Raw genomic sequence first — 15,922 nt, forward strand, 5'->3', positions numbered from 1 at the left:
ATCTGGCTTCCCCCATTGACTTTGCCTGTTGGAAGGAAGTTCACAAATGGAGATTTATTTGTTTATTTTTCAGATTTTATGACTTCTTCACCGGCCTCAGAGAGGGGGTTTGACCCTGGGAGGCTGCAACTGTCATAAGTCCATGTCAGTTGCCAAGCCTCTGAATCTTGATCACCTGACCACGGGGATGCTGCAACAGTTGTGGTCAGTCACAAGTCGCCTGTTCCCTGCCGCCACAACTCAGAACAGACCAAAGGTTGTAAGTCAAGGACAACCTGTACATGAAAAACAGAAAGGGGTGCTGTAGGCAATTCATTAAAGTTTCCCCTTTTTTCAGAAATAGGGCAACGTAGAAAGCTAGAAAACTGACAGCAGAAGAAAAAAAAACAAACCACCAAGTCTGCCCTCTTGAAGTTTCTTTTCTGTTTTTCTTTGTAATTAATTGTTGTTGTTTTTATTCCATTACCATTTTTATTCTATATTTATTTATTTATTGTCGGAGGATGGGTATGTGTTTATCCCAAGCATATTTAAAGTTTCTGCTGAAAGTCGGTTCCAAGCTTCCACTTAGTCCTTCTGTGAAGTCAGGCTTTCTAATGTGACTTTTGAATTTCCATCCTTCCACTCAGTCTGAGGTTCTTGATTTTTGCTTCCTATTGAAAATGAATTAATATTGAAAACATGCCCTGTTTTTTTCTTTTCTGCATCCAACAGCATATCACACCTGATACAAAATCTGTGTAACAATCTACGCAATCCCTTAAAAACATTCCTCCACCACTCTAGTTTGTGTAGTTGGGCATCAGAAGGGTGACCAATATATGCCGAAGAATTATTCAATTTATCTACACTTGTTGTGATGAAGATTGGGAATCACCTCTTTATGTATTTCTTTCCTCTTCCGCTATTATTCCGTTTCTTTTTGTTTTTCTTCTCTTTTTGTTTTCTTCCTGCACTTTTAATTATTTCTTTCCATTCTCTCCTCTTTCTCTAACTTCAGTTTGTATTCATTTTCACTACTGTAATTCATAAAACAGAAGTCTTATTCAAAGAGAAGAACACTACTTGAAAAACGAAAGAATATGTGTTGATACCCACGGAGTTAAGAGACAATACACTATCATACTTTCGTCCCTCAACAGCACCTGCTTTTTCTATGTCGCATGAGAAAAGCACATCTTCCTTCTCCTGTCCTCACCACTTTCTACAGAGGTATGACTGTCTTACAACAACACAGTCTGGTTTGGAGACATCCCTGCTTCGGACAGGAAGGCAGTGCAGAGAGTGGTGAGGACAGCAGAAAAGATCATTGGCAGCTCCCTCCCTCCCATCCAAGATATGGCATATAATCATTGCTTGAGCAGGATCCGCAAAATTGTCTGGGATGATACACACCCTCTTGACAACATGTTTTCCTTATTACCTTCTGGGATGGGGCTTTGCGGTATCCGAAGCAGAACAATTAGATTCTGTAATAGCTTTGTACCGTATAATATCAGCCTTAACTCTCAAGACTCTTTTTTCCGCTCTGTATTCAAAATGGACAGTGATTAATATTTATACATACATACATGTGTGTGTGTGTGTGTACATATGTACATGTGTGTTGTGTGTAGGTGGGTAGATATATACGTTCTTGAGAGCAGGCAATAGAATTTCATTTTTTATGTGGGCCAGTGTGCTCAGAGTAAAAAATGCAATAAAAGTCATCTCAACTCATCTCATCTCATCCTAGCCATCCTATCTTATTTTTTTTTAAAAAATCCTGCTTTTCAGATTTTCTCCATTCATTCAAGTATTAGAAACAAAAGTCCTTCAAAGGTCTTGATTTGATAATTGTCCTCTAACATTTATCAATTACTATAAATGCAGGCAGGTTTTAGGGTGCTAATTCGCCTTCGATAAGCCACTGCTGAATGACCAGTGATTTTTTTTAAAAAAAAAAATGGTGACGACAAAAGAGCATTCAGTAGTTGCCAAAGCAAAGGACTTAAGTGGATCATTTTAAATATAAGTTGCATATTTTTGTGGACGTTTGTTTTTTTAAGGGAAGATAGGTAATTTTGCAGGATAACAGGCTCTTGTGCAGGATAACAGACTCTTGTCCTTAATCCAAAGAATGTTAATTCTGATTAAATAGCAGACCAGTCTTAAATTAGCATCTCGAGTCTTGTGGTAAACCACAAAGTCTATCAAGCTCTCCACCACGAGAAGAAATTCTGCTACACCCCCCCCTGCCCCCCTAAAACAGAGCAGCATACATTTTCTGGGATTTAAACCTAAAATCATAAGAGAAAAAATCTGAAGCCAAAGCAGGAGAATGGATGCCAGCTTTGACCACAGAAGGCAAAAGCCCATTGGGTGTAATCAAGAAAATGTGAGTCGGAGAACTTACCAGAAAAGTCACTCCAGCTTTGAGGACAAGGTAGAAGTTGAGGGAATGGATAGATAGCCCTGCTTACTTGAGAGATTTGTGTTATGGCAGTGGTTCTCAACCTGTGGGTCGGGACCCCATTTGGGGTCGAACGACCATTTCATGGGGGTCACCAAACAACGCAGTCCGCCATTTTCCCCCCCTTTTCCTTAGCTGTGCTCCTCCCTTTTATTCTATTGGCTTTGGAAAGCCAATAGAATAGACTCTCTTGAATAGAGTCTAATTCTATTGGCTTTCCAAAGCCAATAGGAATTGTCCAGGCTGTCTCTGCCCTGCTGAGCCCGCCAAAAGCTCCATTCTGCAAACGGTGCTGCACCAGTTGAGTAGTCCTCGACTTACGACCGGTTGAGTAGTCCTCGACTTACGAGCAGTTGGGGGGTCGCGGCATTAAAAAGGTTGAGAACCACTATTTTATGGGCTCCAAGAAAAGCGTGATAAAGAGTGATAAACCGAAGGCTGTGTATGCAAGGCAAAACCCTCCACCTCCTTCTTTTTTCAACTCTGCATCTTATGACCCGACGACGTGCAGTTCTCCTTTTTTTCAAAAACTCTGATAGGAACACAAAACATTTAGGCTTCCTGCCAAGTTGGTAAATAATTCCAGCACCTACTGTTATTTCTGATGATACCAGGAATTGTGTGTCCTTGCTGTGGAGACTGAAACACACGTTGAGTAAAGATTGAGGAAAGAGGCCACAAAGACTGGCGCGACCTCTCCTTATCATCCAACTTTTCCTGCATGAAACTCACAGGGATCTGTGTCTCCATCCCGACTGTTTATTCCGACCCTTTGGCCCCAGCCTTGCCTAATCTTATCTTGACGCAAGCCACAGCAGTAAGGAGATGTGCAACACCCCCCACTGCCACAAAAAACCTTGGGACAAACGAGTTTGACTAGAGGCTGGTAGATTATTTACAGCACTGGAAATATCACAGGCCAATCTTGCCCTGCACAGAGCAGGCTGAACTCACCGATCACAATGAGCGTATAGTTCACGTTCATGCTGCCAAAACCGTTGGTGGCTTTGCAGATATAGATGCCCGCATCCTCGCTCTCCACTTCCTTGATCTTCAGGCCTTGTTGAAGGACGCGGAACCTCGTCCATCCACTGTGGATGGTCCGCCCGTCTTTCGTCCACATCGTGAGAGGCGGTGGGTCACCTTCGACTGGACACAAAAGCTTGATGGTTCTTCCTAACCTCACAGATTGCCGGTGGATCACTTTGTCGGCAATTCTGGGTGGGCCTGGAAGAAGGAAATTCATATGTTATTTGGTGATGGGCTGGAAGTAGAAGATACAACGATGAGGTGTTTTACATGGATTACATAAACATGGAAATCAGTCACTTCTGATCAAATACTTAATAGACAACGGGGTCCATTAGTATTTCAGTGGTCTATATTAACTTCTTCAATCTAGATCCAGTATTACACCATGCAATGTTTCCTCTCTTCTTCCAATAGCACCTGTTTTCCCACACTAGGCAAATACAATTCTTTATTAGTAAATACACAATTGAATATCAGCATCTTTGTTACATTTTTCTCATAATATCAATGATGTATCAATCATAATATCAATCATAATATCAATGATATCTATCATCGGCTCTAAGACTCAATAATTCAGGGGTCTTCAAACTTGGCTGCTTTAAGACTTGTGGACTTCAATTCCCAGAATTCCTCAGCCAGCCATGGCTGGCTGAGGAATTCTGGGAATTGAAAGTCCACTAGTCTTAAAGCAGCCAAGTTTGAAGACCCTTGCAATAACTGATCCTTCCATGATTGCTAATTCCTACACACGGAATTTTTGTCTTCACATCAACACAGTCATGGACTTAATAAAAAAAATAACGGGGTTGGAAAGGACCTTGGAGGTCTTCTAGTCCAACCCTAAGCTCAAGCAGGAGATCCTACACCATTCTGGACAAATGGCTGCCCAGTTTCTTCTTAAAAACCTCCAGTGATGGAGCACCCACAACCTCTGTGGGCAAGCCATTCCACTGATTGATTGTTCTTATTGTCAGGAAGTTTCTCCTTAGTTCTAGGTTGCTTCTCTCCTTGGTTAGTTTCCATCCGTTGCTTCTTGTCTTGCCTTCTGATGCTTCGTGGAGCCCCTCAAATATTGGAAGACTGCTATCATGTCGCCCCCTAGTCCTTGTCCGCATTAAACCAGATATACCCAATTCTTGCAACCGTTTATCCTTTGTTTTAACTTCCAGTCCCCTAATCGTCTTCTCTGTAAGTAAGTCCATTGCAGCATTTACAAGAAGCCCTCTTCAAAGTGACATTCACAATTTCTCCTTCCTTACTCCCTGCCTCCCACCATCCATGGCTAGGAATCAGTTATGGACCCCAATGTACACTCTTAATTGTGATGCCCTCTTTAATCCCCCCGTGAAAACCAGATTCACATCATTTGGGGGGGGGGGCACGGAAACCTATGTAAGGAATTTGCGGGGTTTGTCCTGTCTTTACAACCCTGCCTTTATTGTGTTCCAAGTGACAATAAGGAGCACAAATATTTCACTTCCATTTTGATGGACATCGATAAGGCTCCTACGACAGAACTTCCAGTTTGCTTTGTCCAGTGTGGTGGGGGGAGATACCCAGTGGAAGGGTAAGCAAGTTGCAAGCTAGCATAAATTTGACAGAACATAATAAGCAAAGGTTTAGGATAATTAAATTGGTTTCAATGCCTGGGCTTAAAGAGAAGCAGACAAATGGACTGATTTATTTCCTTTACTTGGGACTACAACGGGAATACTTGCCTAGTCTGGTTATTTAAAAAGAGGAGAGAAAAAAATATCCACCTGTCACAACGAACAGCTGACCCATCTTGAATTTAGTTTCTGCTCTTCAGCCACAGATGGGGGAAATTAGCTGCATTCTATGCTGAAATATTAAAAGCCTACAGATGTCTTTCCCGGTTTCTGATCCACTGGATCTAGCCACTTCATTTGGGACCACCCTTCTTTAAAAATGCATGTAAAAAAAAGCAAAAATCTTGCACATGGGGAGAATTCTGAAATCAAATGAGAATGATCATCGCTCAATACCAAAATAAAGTTTCCCAGCTGTCAGGATCAACTCATTAAGTCATATGGTATTTCAAAGGAACATCGCTTTCAATTATTATTTAATTGATGTTCCTCATCTATACTTCAGGTGAAGAACAGTGGCAGGAATTGAGTATGTCTAATCTAAGGAAGAGAAGGACCAGGGGTGACATGACAGCAGTGTTCCAGTATCTCAGGGGCTGCCCCAAAGAAGAGGGAGTCAAGCTGTTCTCCAAAGCACCTGAAGGCAGGACAAGAAGCAACGGATGGGAACTCATCAAAGAGAGAAGTAACCTGGAATTAAGGAGACACTTCCTGACAGTTAGAACAATTAACCAGTGGAACTACCTGCCTCCAGAAGTTGTGGGTGCTCCAACGCTGGAAGTTTTTAAGAAGAGACTGGACAGCCATTTGTCCGAAATGGTATAGGGTTTCCTGCCTGAGCAGGGGGTTGGACTAGATGACCTCCAAGGTCCCTTCCAACTGTATTATTATTAATAATAATTCCTGGAAATGGCTGGCTGCATTCAGACAGCTTGCTAAACCAAAGTCTCCTGAATTCCCTTTTTATTCTTAACACAATAACAGAACGACCCCTCATCTATACTTCAGATGAAGAACGGTGGCAGGAATTGGATATGCCTAGTTTAATGAAGAGAAGGACGAGGGGTGACATGATAGCAGTCTTCCAGTATCTCAGGGGCTGTCTCTTCTGAAAAACTTCCAGTGTCAGAGCATCCACAGCTTCTGGAAGCAAATTGTTCCACTGATTAATTGTTCTCACTGTCAGGAAATTCCTCCTTAGTTCTAGGTTGCTTCCATCTATTGTTTCTTGTCTTGTCTCCTGGTCCTTTGGAAAATAAAAACGGATTATTCTCAAGTTTGTGGTGCAATCCCCAAACAAGGTGAAGGAACAACAACAACAAACAAAAACAAAAAAGCTTGACACTGTGTCTTTTGGCTGAGTCTGAACATGAGACGGTCAGAAGAGGCTTTCCCAGGACCTTTGCGAAAGACCTGCTTCCTGCAAAGACCATTTCTCATCCTTTGCAATCACTCATGCCAAACAACAAATAACAGGGGTGTATTTTTTTGAAACCATCGCTACTTCAATTTAAACAGCAGACACAATGAGTCTGCCAGTGAAATCTGGCTTGTTGTTGTTAGGTGTGAAGTCGTGTCCGACCCATCATGACCCCATGGACCACGTTCCTTCAGGCCTTCCTGTCCTCTACCATCTTCTGGAGTCCATTTAAGCTCACGCCTACTGCTTCAGGGACTCCATCCAGCCACCTCCTTCTCTGCCGTCCCCTTCTTCTCTTGCCCTCCATCTTTCCCAGCATCAGGCTCTTCTCCAGTGAGTCCTTCCTTCTCGTTAGGTGGCCAAAGTACTTGAGTTTCCGCTTCAGGATCTGGCCTTCTAAGGAGCAGTCGGGGTTGATCTCCTCCAGGCCTTCCTGTCCTCTACCATCTTCTGGAGTCCATTGAAGCTCATGCCTCCTGCTTCAGGGACTCCATCCAGCCACCTCCTTTTCTGTCATCCCCTTCTTCTATTTCCCTCCATCTTTCCCAGCATCAGGCTCTTCTCCAGGGAGTCCTTCCTTCTCATCAGGTGGCCAAAGTCCTTGAGTTTCAACTTCAGGATCTGGCCTTCCAAAGAGCAGTCGGGGTTGATCTCCTCTAGGACTGACCGGTTGGATCGCCTTGCAGTCCAGGGGACTCACAGGAGTCTTCTCCAGCATCAGAGTTCAAAGGCCTCCATTCTTTGGCGCTCAGCCTTTCTTACGATCCAACTTTCACAGCCCTACATTGCAACTGGGGAAACCATGGCCTTGACTATACGCACTTTTGTTGGCAGGGTGATGTCTCTGCTTTTTAGTATGCTGTCTAGATTTGCCATGGCTTTCCTCTCCAGGAGGAAAAAATTAAAACAAAACTCAGCTCTTTTTTCCCCTCCCCAGAAAAGCTCTTTTAAATCAGTTTTATCAGCTTGGGCATCTGCCTCCATCTCCTTTCAGAAAATCCACACAACGCCTCACACATCCTCTGAACCGAATTCGAGAGTTCACGCAGCCCCAGCCTTGCGAGCGGACCAGGATATAAATATGCAATTTTACGATGTTGCAGGAAACCGTCTTCAGATCTACGAGGTTTGATAGTGACTTGAACGGAGGGACACAGCTTAGTAACACTCTAAAATTGAAGGTTAAGTACTTTACCGCCCCACACATTCCAGAATGCACACAGGCTTTGTTTTATTGTTCCGGTGAGGCAGGCAGGAGGATCGTATCAACAATTATTTCAATTCAGCCTTGTTATTTTTGCGGCAAAGGAGCTATTATCTGGCTGGCGATTCACACAGGACACCCCCTCCCACAATTACTGAACCACATCCTTGGAGACCATTTAGCCCTGATTGAGTTCCAAGTGCTTTTTACACAAACATTCAGCCAACAACAAGAGCGGAAATTCCAAAAGAGAGACACCTTTCCGGGGGGTGGGGGGGGGAAGGAGGTAAATTAACCTAGGACTATTATAATAATTACAATAATATGCTGGACTAAACTAATTCTTGGATATTAAAACCTTTTTTTTTTTTACCCTTCCGGTAAGACTTCTGTATGCATTCAAGAGTTTGCAAAGAGGATGTCAACCCCTGAGTTGTGGAAATCTTGAAAAGGGTTAGGATGAACTGTTTCAGAGTTCACAAAGGAGATGTATTGAACTCTTCATTCAAGCAGCATAGATACCGGAATAGCTAGCGCTTCTGTGTTTGTGCAGTGCCAAAGGCTTGGAAATATTGAATTAGGGACCTGATTTAATTGTAATTATTCAGTGGCGAAACTGAAACGTTCGCCACCGTAAAGCAGGCGTTCTGCATTAAGCTAGGTTTCCAACGTTGCATGGTTTCGTTCAATTTTAATTCAGCAATCAGGTGCTAGATAAAATGCTTCATGAAGTAAGCACATAAAGAGACACTGAATTAATTAACGAAGAGAAGGACGAGGGGGGACAGGATAGCAGTGTTCCAATAGCTCAGGGGCTGCCCCAAAGAAGAGGGAGTCAAGCTATTCTCCAAAGCACCCGAAGGCAGGACAAGAAGCAATGGATGGAAGTTAATCAAGGAGAGAAGCAACCAAGAACTAAGGAGAAACTTCCTGACAGAACAATTAACCAGTGGAACAACCTGCCTCCAGAAGCGGTAAATGCTCCATCACTGGAAGTTTTTAAGAAGAGGCTGGACAGCCATTTGTCTGAAATGGTATAGGGTTTCCTGCCTGAGCAGGGGGTTGGACTAGATGACCTCCAAGGTCCCTTCCAGCTGTATTATTATTAATAATAATAATAATTCCTGGAAATGGCTGGCTGCATTCAGACAGCTTGCTAAACCAAAGTCTTCTGAATTCCCTTTTCATTCTTAACACAATAACAGAACAACCCGAATAACAGAATAACAAGAGTGGGAAGGGATCTTGGAGGTCTTCTAGTCCAACCCCTTGCTCAAACAGGAAACCCTATACTGTTTCAGACAAATGACCGTCCAATCTCTTCTTGGTTGACTACGTTGGCTTGATTCTCCCAGGAGCAGGGATGGCTAAACCATTAAACCACAGAAGCTGCTTCTGGTTTGTTTCATGGGAAATCCAAACCCAGATCTCTGACTTGGTTCCATCCAAACAAACCAGACACAGAAGCCACTGTTTGCACTGGCCTTCCAATTCAAGCTTGTTAGAAGGGGCAGGAGCAGTGATGATGTTTAAAGGCTTTGCGACTTCCCCCTTTGCAGTGTCACCGTCCTCTCTTCCAAGGGAAAACTAACCGATTAGGGATGTGATTCCAATTAGTTTTTATATGTTGTTAATGTGTCTCAAATTCCCCTGCAGTAACAAGATCTGCGGCAAATAAACAGGAACCAGATCAGAACCTCTTGCAAAAGGCTCCTTCTGCCTCGTGCGTGTGCGTGAAGAGCTGTTTTCTATTTGCGGATCTCTTTGCTCTACTTGCAAATTCAGACAAGGTCACTGATGGGGAGATGTCCTCTCTGACCGTTTCCACAACAACCTCAACTCAGAAGTGTTACTATTAGCCTTCAAGAAGAAACCATGATGTCTTCTCTGCTCTCTAGATACTGGAGAGGGGGGAGGGAGATGGAGAGATAGAGGGAAGGAGAGAGGGGCAAGGGGAGGGAGGAGAGAGAGTGGAAGAGAGGGGGAGCGAGAGGGAGAGAGGGTGGAGAGAGAGAGAGGGAGAGAAAGGGAGAGGGAGGGAGAGAGAGAGAAGAAGAGGGAGAGGGAGAGGGGGAAGAAAGCGAGAGGGAGAGAGAGGGAGGGAGGAGAGAGGGAGAGAAAGAATAAAGGGAGAGGGTGGAGAGAAAGAGGGAGAGGGAGGGAGAGGGAGAGAGAAAGCAATAGAGGGAGAGAAAGGAATAGAGGGAGGGAGAGAGAGTGGAGAGACAGAGAAAGAGAGAGAGAGAGGGAGGGAGAGGGAGAGAGGGAGGGAGGAGAGAGAGAAAGGAATAGAGGGAGAGGGTGGAGAGAAAGAGGGAGAGGGAGGGAGAGGGAGAGAGAAAGCAATAGAGGGAGAGAAAGGAATAGAGGGAGGGAGAGAGAGTGGAGAGACAGAGAAAGAGAGAGAGAGAGGGAGGGAGAGGGAGAGAGGGAGGGAGGAGAGAGAGAAAGGAATAGAGGGAGAGGGTGGAGAGAAAGAGGGAGAGGGAGGGAGAGGGAGAGAGAAAGCAATAGAGGGAGAGAAAGGAATAGAGGGAGGGAGAGAGAGTGGAGAGACAGAGAAAGAGAGAGAGAGAGGGAGGGAGAGGGAGAGAGGGAGGGAGGAGAGAGAGAAAGGAATAGAGGGAGAGGGTGGAGAGAAAGAGGGAGAGGGAGGGAGTGGGAGAGAGAAAGCAATAGAGGGAGAGAAAGGAATAGAGGGAGGGAGAGAGAGTGGAGAGACAGAGAAAGAGAGAGAGAGAGGGAGGGAGAGGGAGAGAGGGAGGGAGGAGAGAGAGAAAGGAATAGAGGGAGAGGGTGGAGAGAAAGAGGGAGAGGGAGGGAGTGGGAGAGAGAAAGCAATAGAGGGAGAGGGAGAGAAAGGAATAGAGGGAGGGAGAGAGAGTGGAGAGACAGAGAAAGAGAGAGAGAGAGGGAGGGAGAGGGAGAGAGGGAGGGAGGAGAGAGAGAAAGGAATAGAGGGAGAGGGTGGAGAGAAAGAGGGAGAGGGAGGGAGAGGGAGAGAGAAAGCAATAGAGGGAGAGAGGGTGGAGAGACTGGGAAAGAGGGAGAGGGAGAGAGAGGGGGAGAGGGAGGGAGGGAGAGAGAAGAAGAGAGAGGGAGAGAGCAAGAGAGAAAAAGAGAGAGTGTGTGAATTAAATCCAAAATTACTAGCTCCCTTTTGCAACTCCTGTTCCAGCTCCTGGGATTTTAAACATCTCAAAAGTTTAAATTCCTCTGAATTCGTTTGGAGGATTCTCCACGGAAGGCAATGTCCATGTCAGACAACCCGAACAGCGCTCTTGGTGTGGCAAGGCAAGAACGGGACAGGTTGGGCAACGCTGGGGACCGGAAGACCCATCCAAGTTGCTCATTGAGTCTCCAAAAGGCGCCTGGGAAAGAAACAGCTCCACTTCCCTGAACTCTGCATCTCCTGGTCCAAAAGGCAGCTCCCACCAGGTCCCGGCACTGGCAAAACATGCTGCAGGATAGGCCTACCTGACGAACGGAAAGACAAAACTGGAATACCGCTTAACAGGAGCTGAGTTACCTCACAGTCTAGCAATGCGAAGTCCCTGGAGCTCCTTTTCTGAAGGAGGCAGCGGAAGTTCGTAACAAAGAACTCTTTTAAAAAAAAAAAAAACAACCCCCCAAAAAAGCCCCCAAACTCCATCTGGAAATCTAAGAATGACTTGAAACTGGCCTTCTAGCTGCTTCGTGGACAAACTTGACAACAGATAAAGAAACACTCACATCCGCCCGCTCGCTGCCTGGCTGGCTGCGCGGGATTGGTCATGCAAGAAGCAGCTGCCTCAGTCTCCCTAACTTGGTCTCTTGAATTACTCACAGTGGCAGCCAGACTTTTGGTTGAGGGATCCAGACAGTGGTGGGATTCAAATGGGTGAAAAACCGGTTCTCTGCGTGGAGGCCGCTTCCGGAAGTCCGTGCTAAGCCTGGGCAACAAAAAAATTAGCTACCGGTTCTGCCGAAGTGGTACGAACCAGCTGAATCCCACCACTGGATCCAGAGCTTCCCAAAAGAGTGAGGGAGAAAAGGGTCTAGGAATGTTTCCCAAACTTGGCAATTTTTTAAGATACCATATATGCCTGCGTATAAGACGACTTCCGGAAGCGCTAAACTCGGCGCCAAAGACGGGGGTCATCTTATACGCCGAGTCGTCTTATACGCCGGAAATACTGGTAGTTTCCGGCGTATAAGATGACGTTCTAGGAAGGCGACTTGGCGATAAAGACGGGGGTCGTCTTATACGCCGGGTCGCCTAATACGCTGGCCTATACGGTAGGTGGACCTCAACAGCCAGAAGTTGAAGCCTGCAGTTTAATTCTGTCTGGGAGGAGCTGACGTCCACGTATCTTAAAGTTATAAGGATGGGAAACTTTGATTTCACCTAGTTAGAGGCCTAATAATCCCCACCAGGGGGGATTAGCAGGCAGGAATAGGCAAGGAGAAGCTTCCTCATCTTTACTCCGTGCCCAGCCCTCCTCCAGTATTCTTTTCATTCCTGGACAACCTTCAGCAGGACCATAGCAAGAACTTCAATGAGTTGCCTTGCAGGTCACTTCGCTGACTCAATCACACTTTTCACTTAAGTGTGGAGGAGTGGACTGCGACTCTAATTCCGCCAACAGACTACTGAAAGGGTCCACGGGAGAGCTGGATTTACAAGTGACAGATCCCTCCCAAATGCCTGCTCAACCCTAGAGCAGATTCCACATAGGACAGTGATGGCGAACCTTTTAGAGACCGAGTGCCCCAAAACCGCCCCCTGCCCCCGCTCCTCCTCCCGTCCTGCCTGCTCCGCCCCTGCCCACCCTCTGCCCCGCCCACCTGCAGGACCGCGCACCGCCTCCATGGCCCGCCGCAGATCGCCCAGGCAGCCCTGCAGCGCCATGGCAGCCACGCCCTCTGCCCACACCCCGCAGCATCATCTGCCCGCTATGAGGCACGAGGGCGGAGTCCCTGCTGCCTGGCTATGACCTTGCTGCGCTGCTCCGTGCAGGCCACGCCTGGAGGCGACTCTCCTCCAGGGGGCTGCTGGTGAGGAGGAGGCCGTGGGGGGAGGCGGGGTTGGGGCGACGGCACGCATGCCCACAGAGAGGGCTCTGAGTGCCGCCTCTGGCACGCGTGCCATAGGTTCGCCACCACTGACCTAGAAGGAAGAGTGGACACAGCTAGGGCTTTGAACAATCCACTCAGCCCCTAATCCAAAGCTTGTTTTGTAGAGGAGGGGTCTCCAACCTTGAAATGTTAAGACTGGTGGACTTCAACTCCCAGAATTCCTCAACCAGCCACATATCTTCAAGTTGCCAAAGATGAAGACCTTGTTGTAGATTTTTTTTCTGGAGCATGAGACCGGTGGCTTCCCGGTGGTAACAATTCCACCCTTGTACCTACTTTGGGATGTTCCCATGACTTCCTGTAGCCAAAATATTTGGGTTCCTTGTCCCAGCACCCATCAGCCATTAAGGAAAGCAACAAGAGCCAAGAGGGAACCAGGTAAAATCCAGCAGCCATTTTTTAGGTTCTCATATCGCCCAGATGGTAGGAGGGCTGCTAGCCCCACAGAAAGATTCAATGCACTTGCAAGAACATCAAATCTTTGCCGAAGAGCAGCACAGACCCAGAAACCTGGGTGAAATGGCCTTCTCCAAACCTTGTTCAAACTATAGAGTTTGCGTGCACTTGAAAATGAACTTGTTAAAAGAGTTTCACGTTGGCTGCCCACAGACGAAGCCGAGTGTGAACCTGTTTAAATATTCTGTGCTTCTTTGAAACAGAGATTTCAGGGTTATTTTGAAAGCGGCTTCTAAACAAATCTCTTCTTAATCTGGGTTGTGTAATCTAGCAGACAGTCAGGAACGTGGACCGCTGGCTCTCCTCTGCAGGGTATAGGGATTCGCCTCCAAATTTATCTCTTTTGTTGATGTTGCTGCTGGCAAACAGCACTGGCCAAGGGCCAAATCAAACCTCCAACTGGTTGGTTCTGTTTGATATAATGAGAGCATGAGGGGGAGAGAGAGAGAGAGCAGAAAGGAAAGGAAAAAGAAAGAACTGGGTGCTGCAGAGATCCAATCAAGCTCTAAGTAACATCTGGATATAGTCTGCTTTTAATTCAATCAATCAGAATAAAGCTGGAAGGGGCTTTGGAGGTCTTCTAGTCCAGCCTCCTGCTCAAACAGGAGACCCTGTACCATTTCAGTCAAATGGCTGTCCAGTCTCTTCTTAAAAAACTTCCAGTGATGGAGCACCCACAATTTCTGGAGGCAAACTTGTTCCACTGTCCTCATTGTTACGAAGTTTCTCCTTAGTTCCAGGTTGCTTTTCTCCTTGATGAGTTTCCATCCATTGTTTCTTGTCCTGCCCTCAGGTGCTTTGGAGAATAGGTGGAGAGGGAGGGAAGGAGGGAGGGAGGGGCAATAGCAATAGCCCTTAGACTTATATACCACTTCCCAGTGCTTTACAGCTCTCTCTAAGCGGTTTACAGAGTCAGCACATTTGCCCCCAACAATCTGGGTCCTCATTTTACCGACCTCGGAAGGACGGAAAGCTGAGTTAACCTTGAGCCGGTCAGGATCGAACTCCTGACAGTGGGCAGAGTCAGCCTTGCAGTATTGCATTCCAACCACTGTGTCAGCATGGCTCAATACATTTATATTATCACTATATAAAGACACTCTTTTCATTGGGATGCTTCTTCAAGGGATACGGGAACAAGTAACAGAAGAATGAAGCCACCTCCATGCCAGTATAAACTTACATTTAAAACCCGGATAGTTCGGGCTTAACTTTTCCTCAAAACAAAGAAACAAAAGCACGTTCTCTTCCTCAAAGTGCATTTTTTTAGGGCAATGTGCAATTTCACTTCCAGGCCAGAAACATGCTTTTGGCTTGTTGACCCTATGGGCTGGGAATGCTTTTTCTCAAATTATAATGTTTTTAGAGAGAGGAGAATTTAAATCCTCTACTCCAAATAGTAGGTTGTGAGGGATGAATGGTGGCCATTCAGCGAAGGAAAGGGCCTCTGGATGAGCTATTCTTTATTGTCAGTTTGCAGTCAGAGGAAAAACAACACACACATAACACAACCCCTGGTGGGGGGGGAGGAATTGTAAAGTTGGCTCTTGCAAATTCTTCTGAAAACAGAAGCTTGAGAACAATACCGAGGTTTCATTTAGACATGCCCAAGTTCACAACCTCCCCAATCTGTTTGCGTTGGATGCTAAAATGCCAGGTGTGTTATTTGGTGTCGGCTCTGTCTACTCCAACTCCTCCTAAGTGGGCGGAGAGGAAACGGGCGAATAAGCAAGGAGAACTTTTCATACTTTTGCACTCTATTCTACCCCTCACTCCTCCAGATCCGACTTGTCTTTTACTACTGGAGGAGAAATAAATCTCATCCTTTCAAAAAAAAAAATGACTTTGAAAGACCCAAGATATTTTGAAGGGAAGTCAGGAAACTACTTTCTTTCTTTCTTTCTTTCTTTCTTTCTTTCTTTCTTTCTTTCTTTCTTTCTTTCTTTCTTTCTTTCTTTCTTTCTCCTTCTTCTCCTTCTTCTTCTTCTTCTCCTTTATATGGTTGACCGTGCAATTCCCAAGGATGAAAAGGCCTACAGAACATCCAGATTCAGCCATAAGTTTCATTCCATACAGCAGTGATGCGAACCTTTTAGAGACCGAGTGCCCCCAAAACTGCCCCCGCACCCCTGTCCCTGTTCTGCCCTGCCCACTGGGCCACCCACCACCTCCACGGCCCGCCACAGATCAGCCAGGCAGCCCAGCAGCGCCATGGCAGCCAAGCCTTCCACCCATGCCCTGCAGCATCATCTGCGCATGACGGGGCGCAAGGGCAGTCTTGCCCCGCTGCCCGGCTACCATGTCCTTAGCTGCACTGCTTCGCGTGGGCCTCGCCCAGGGGCGACTCTCCTCCAGGGGGGCTGCTGGTGAGGAGGAGGCAGTGGGAGGAGACGGGGCTGGGGAGACTGTGTGTGTGCCCACAGAGAGGGCTCCAAGTACCGCCCTTGGCACCTGTGCCATAGGTTCGCCACCACTGCCATCACTACAGCATCAACCTTGTGAACTCTCAAGCTTCCTCCTTCTGTTATCTATTCAAGACGGACAGTGTTTAATATTTATTTGCTACATACTGTATAGGTAGGGGTGTGGGTTGTACATATGTTGTACATAGTATGTTTTAGGTGTGT

General features: G+C 46.2%; 1 protein-coding gene across 2 annotated transcripts in view; it reads right to left on the reverse strand.

Moving 5' to 3' along the window:
• The window catches only part of FGFRL1 (fibroblast growth factor receptor like 1), a 142,022-nt gene that overhangs the window by 73,015 nt on the left and 53,085 nt on the right, over window positions 1-15,922 (reverse strand). For both annotated transcript variants that reach the window (XM_039366692.1, XM_039366690.1), the window contains exon 3: window positions 3,407-3,679. In XM_039366692.1, coding sequence (XP_039222626.1) covers window positions 3,407-3,679 — 273 coding nt within the window. The remainder of the gene's footprint in view (window positions 1-3,406; window positions 3,680-15,922) is intronic.

The sequence above is a fragment of the Crotalus tigris genome, unplaced genomic scaffold (assembly GCF_016545835.1).
Source record: "Crotalus tigris isolate CLP2741 ecotype Arizona unplaced genomic scaffold, ASM1654583v1 scf7180000020351.1464749751:1500972, whole genome shotgun sequence".
Classification (NCBI taxonomy): domain Eukaryota; kingdom Metazoa; phylum Chordata; class Lepidosauria; order Squamata; family Viperidae; genus Crotalus; species Crotalus tigris.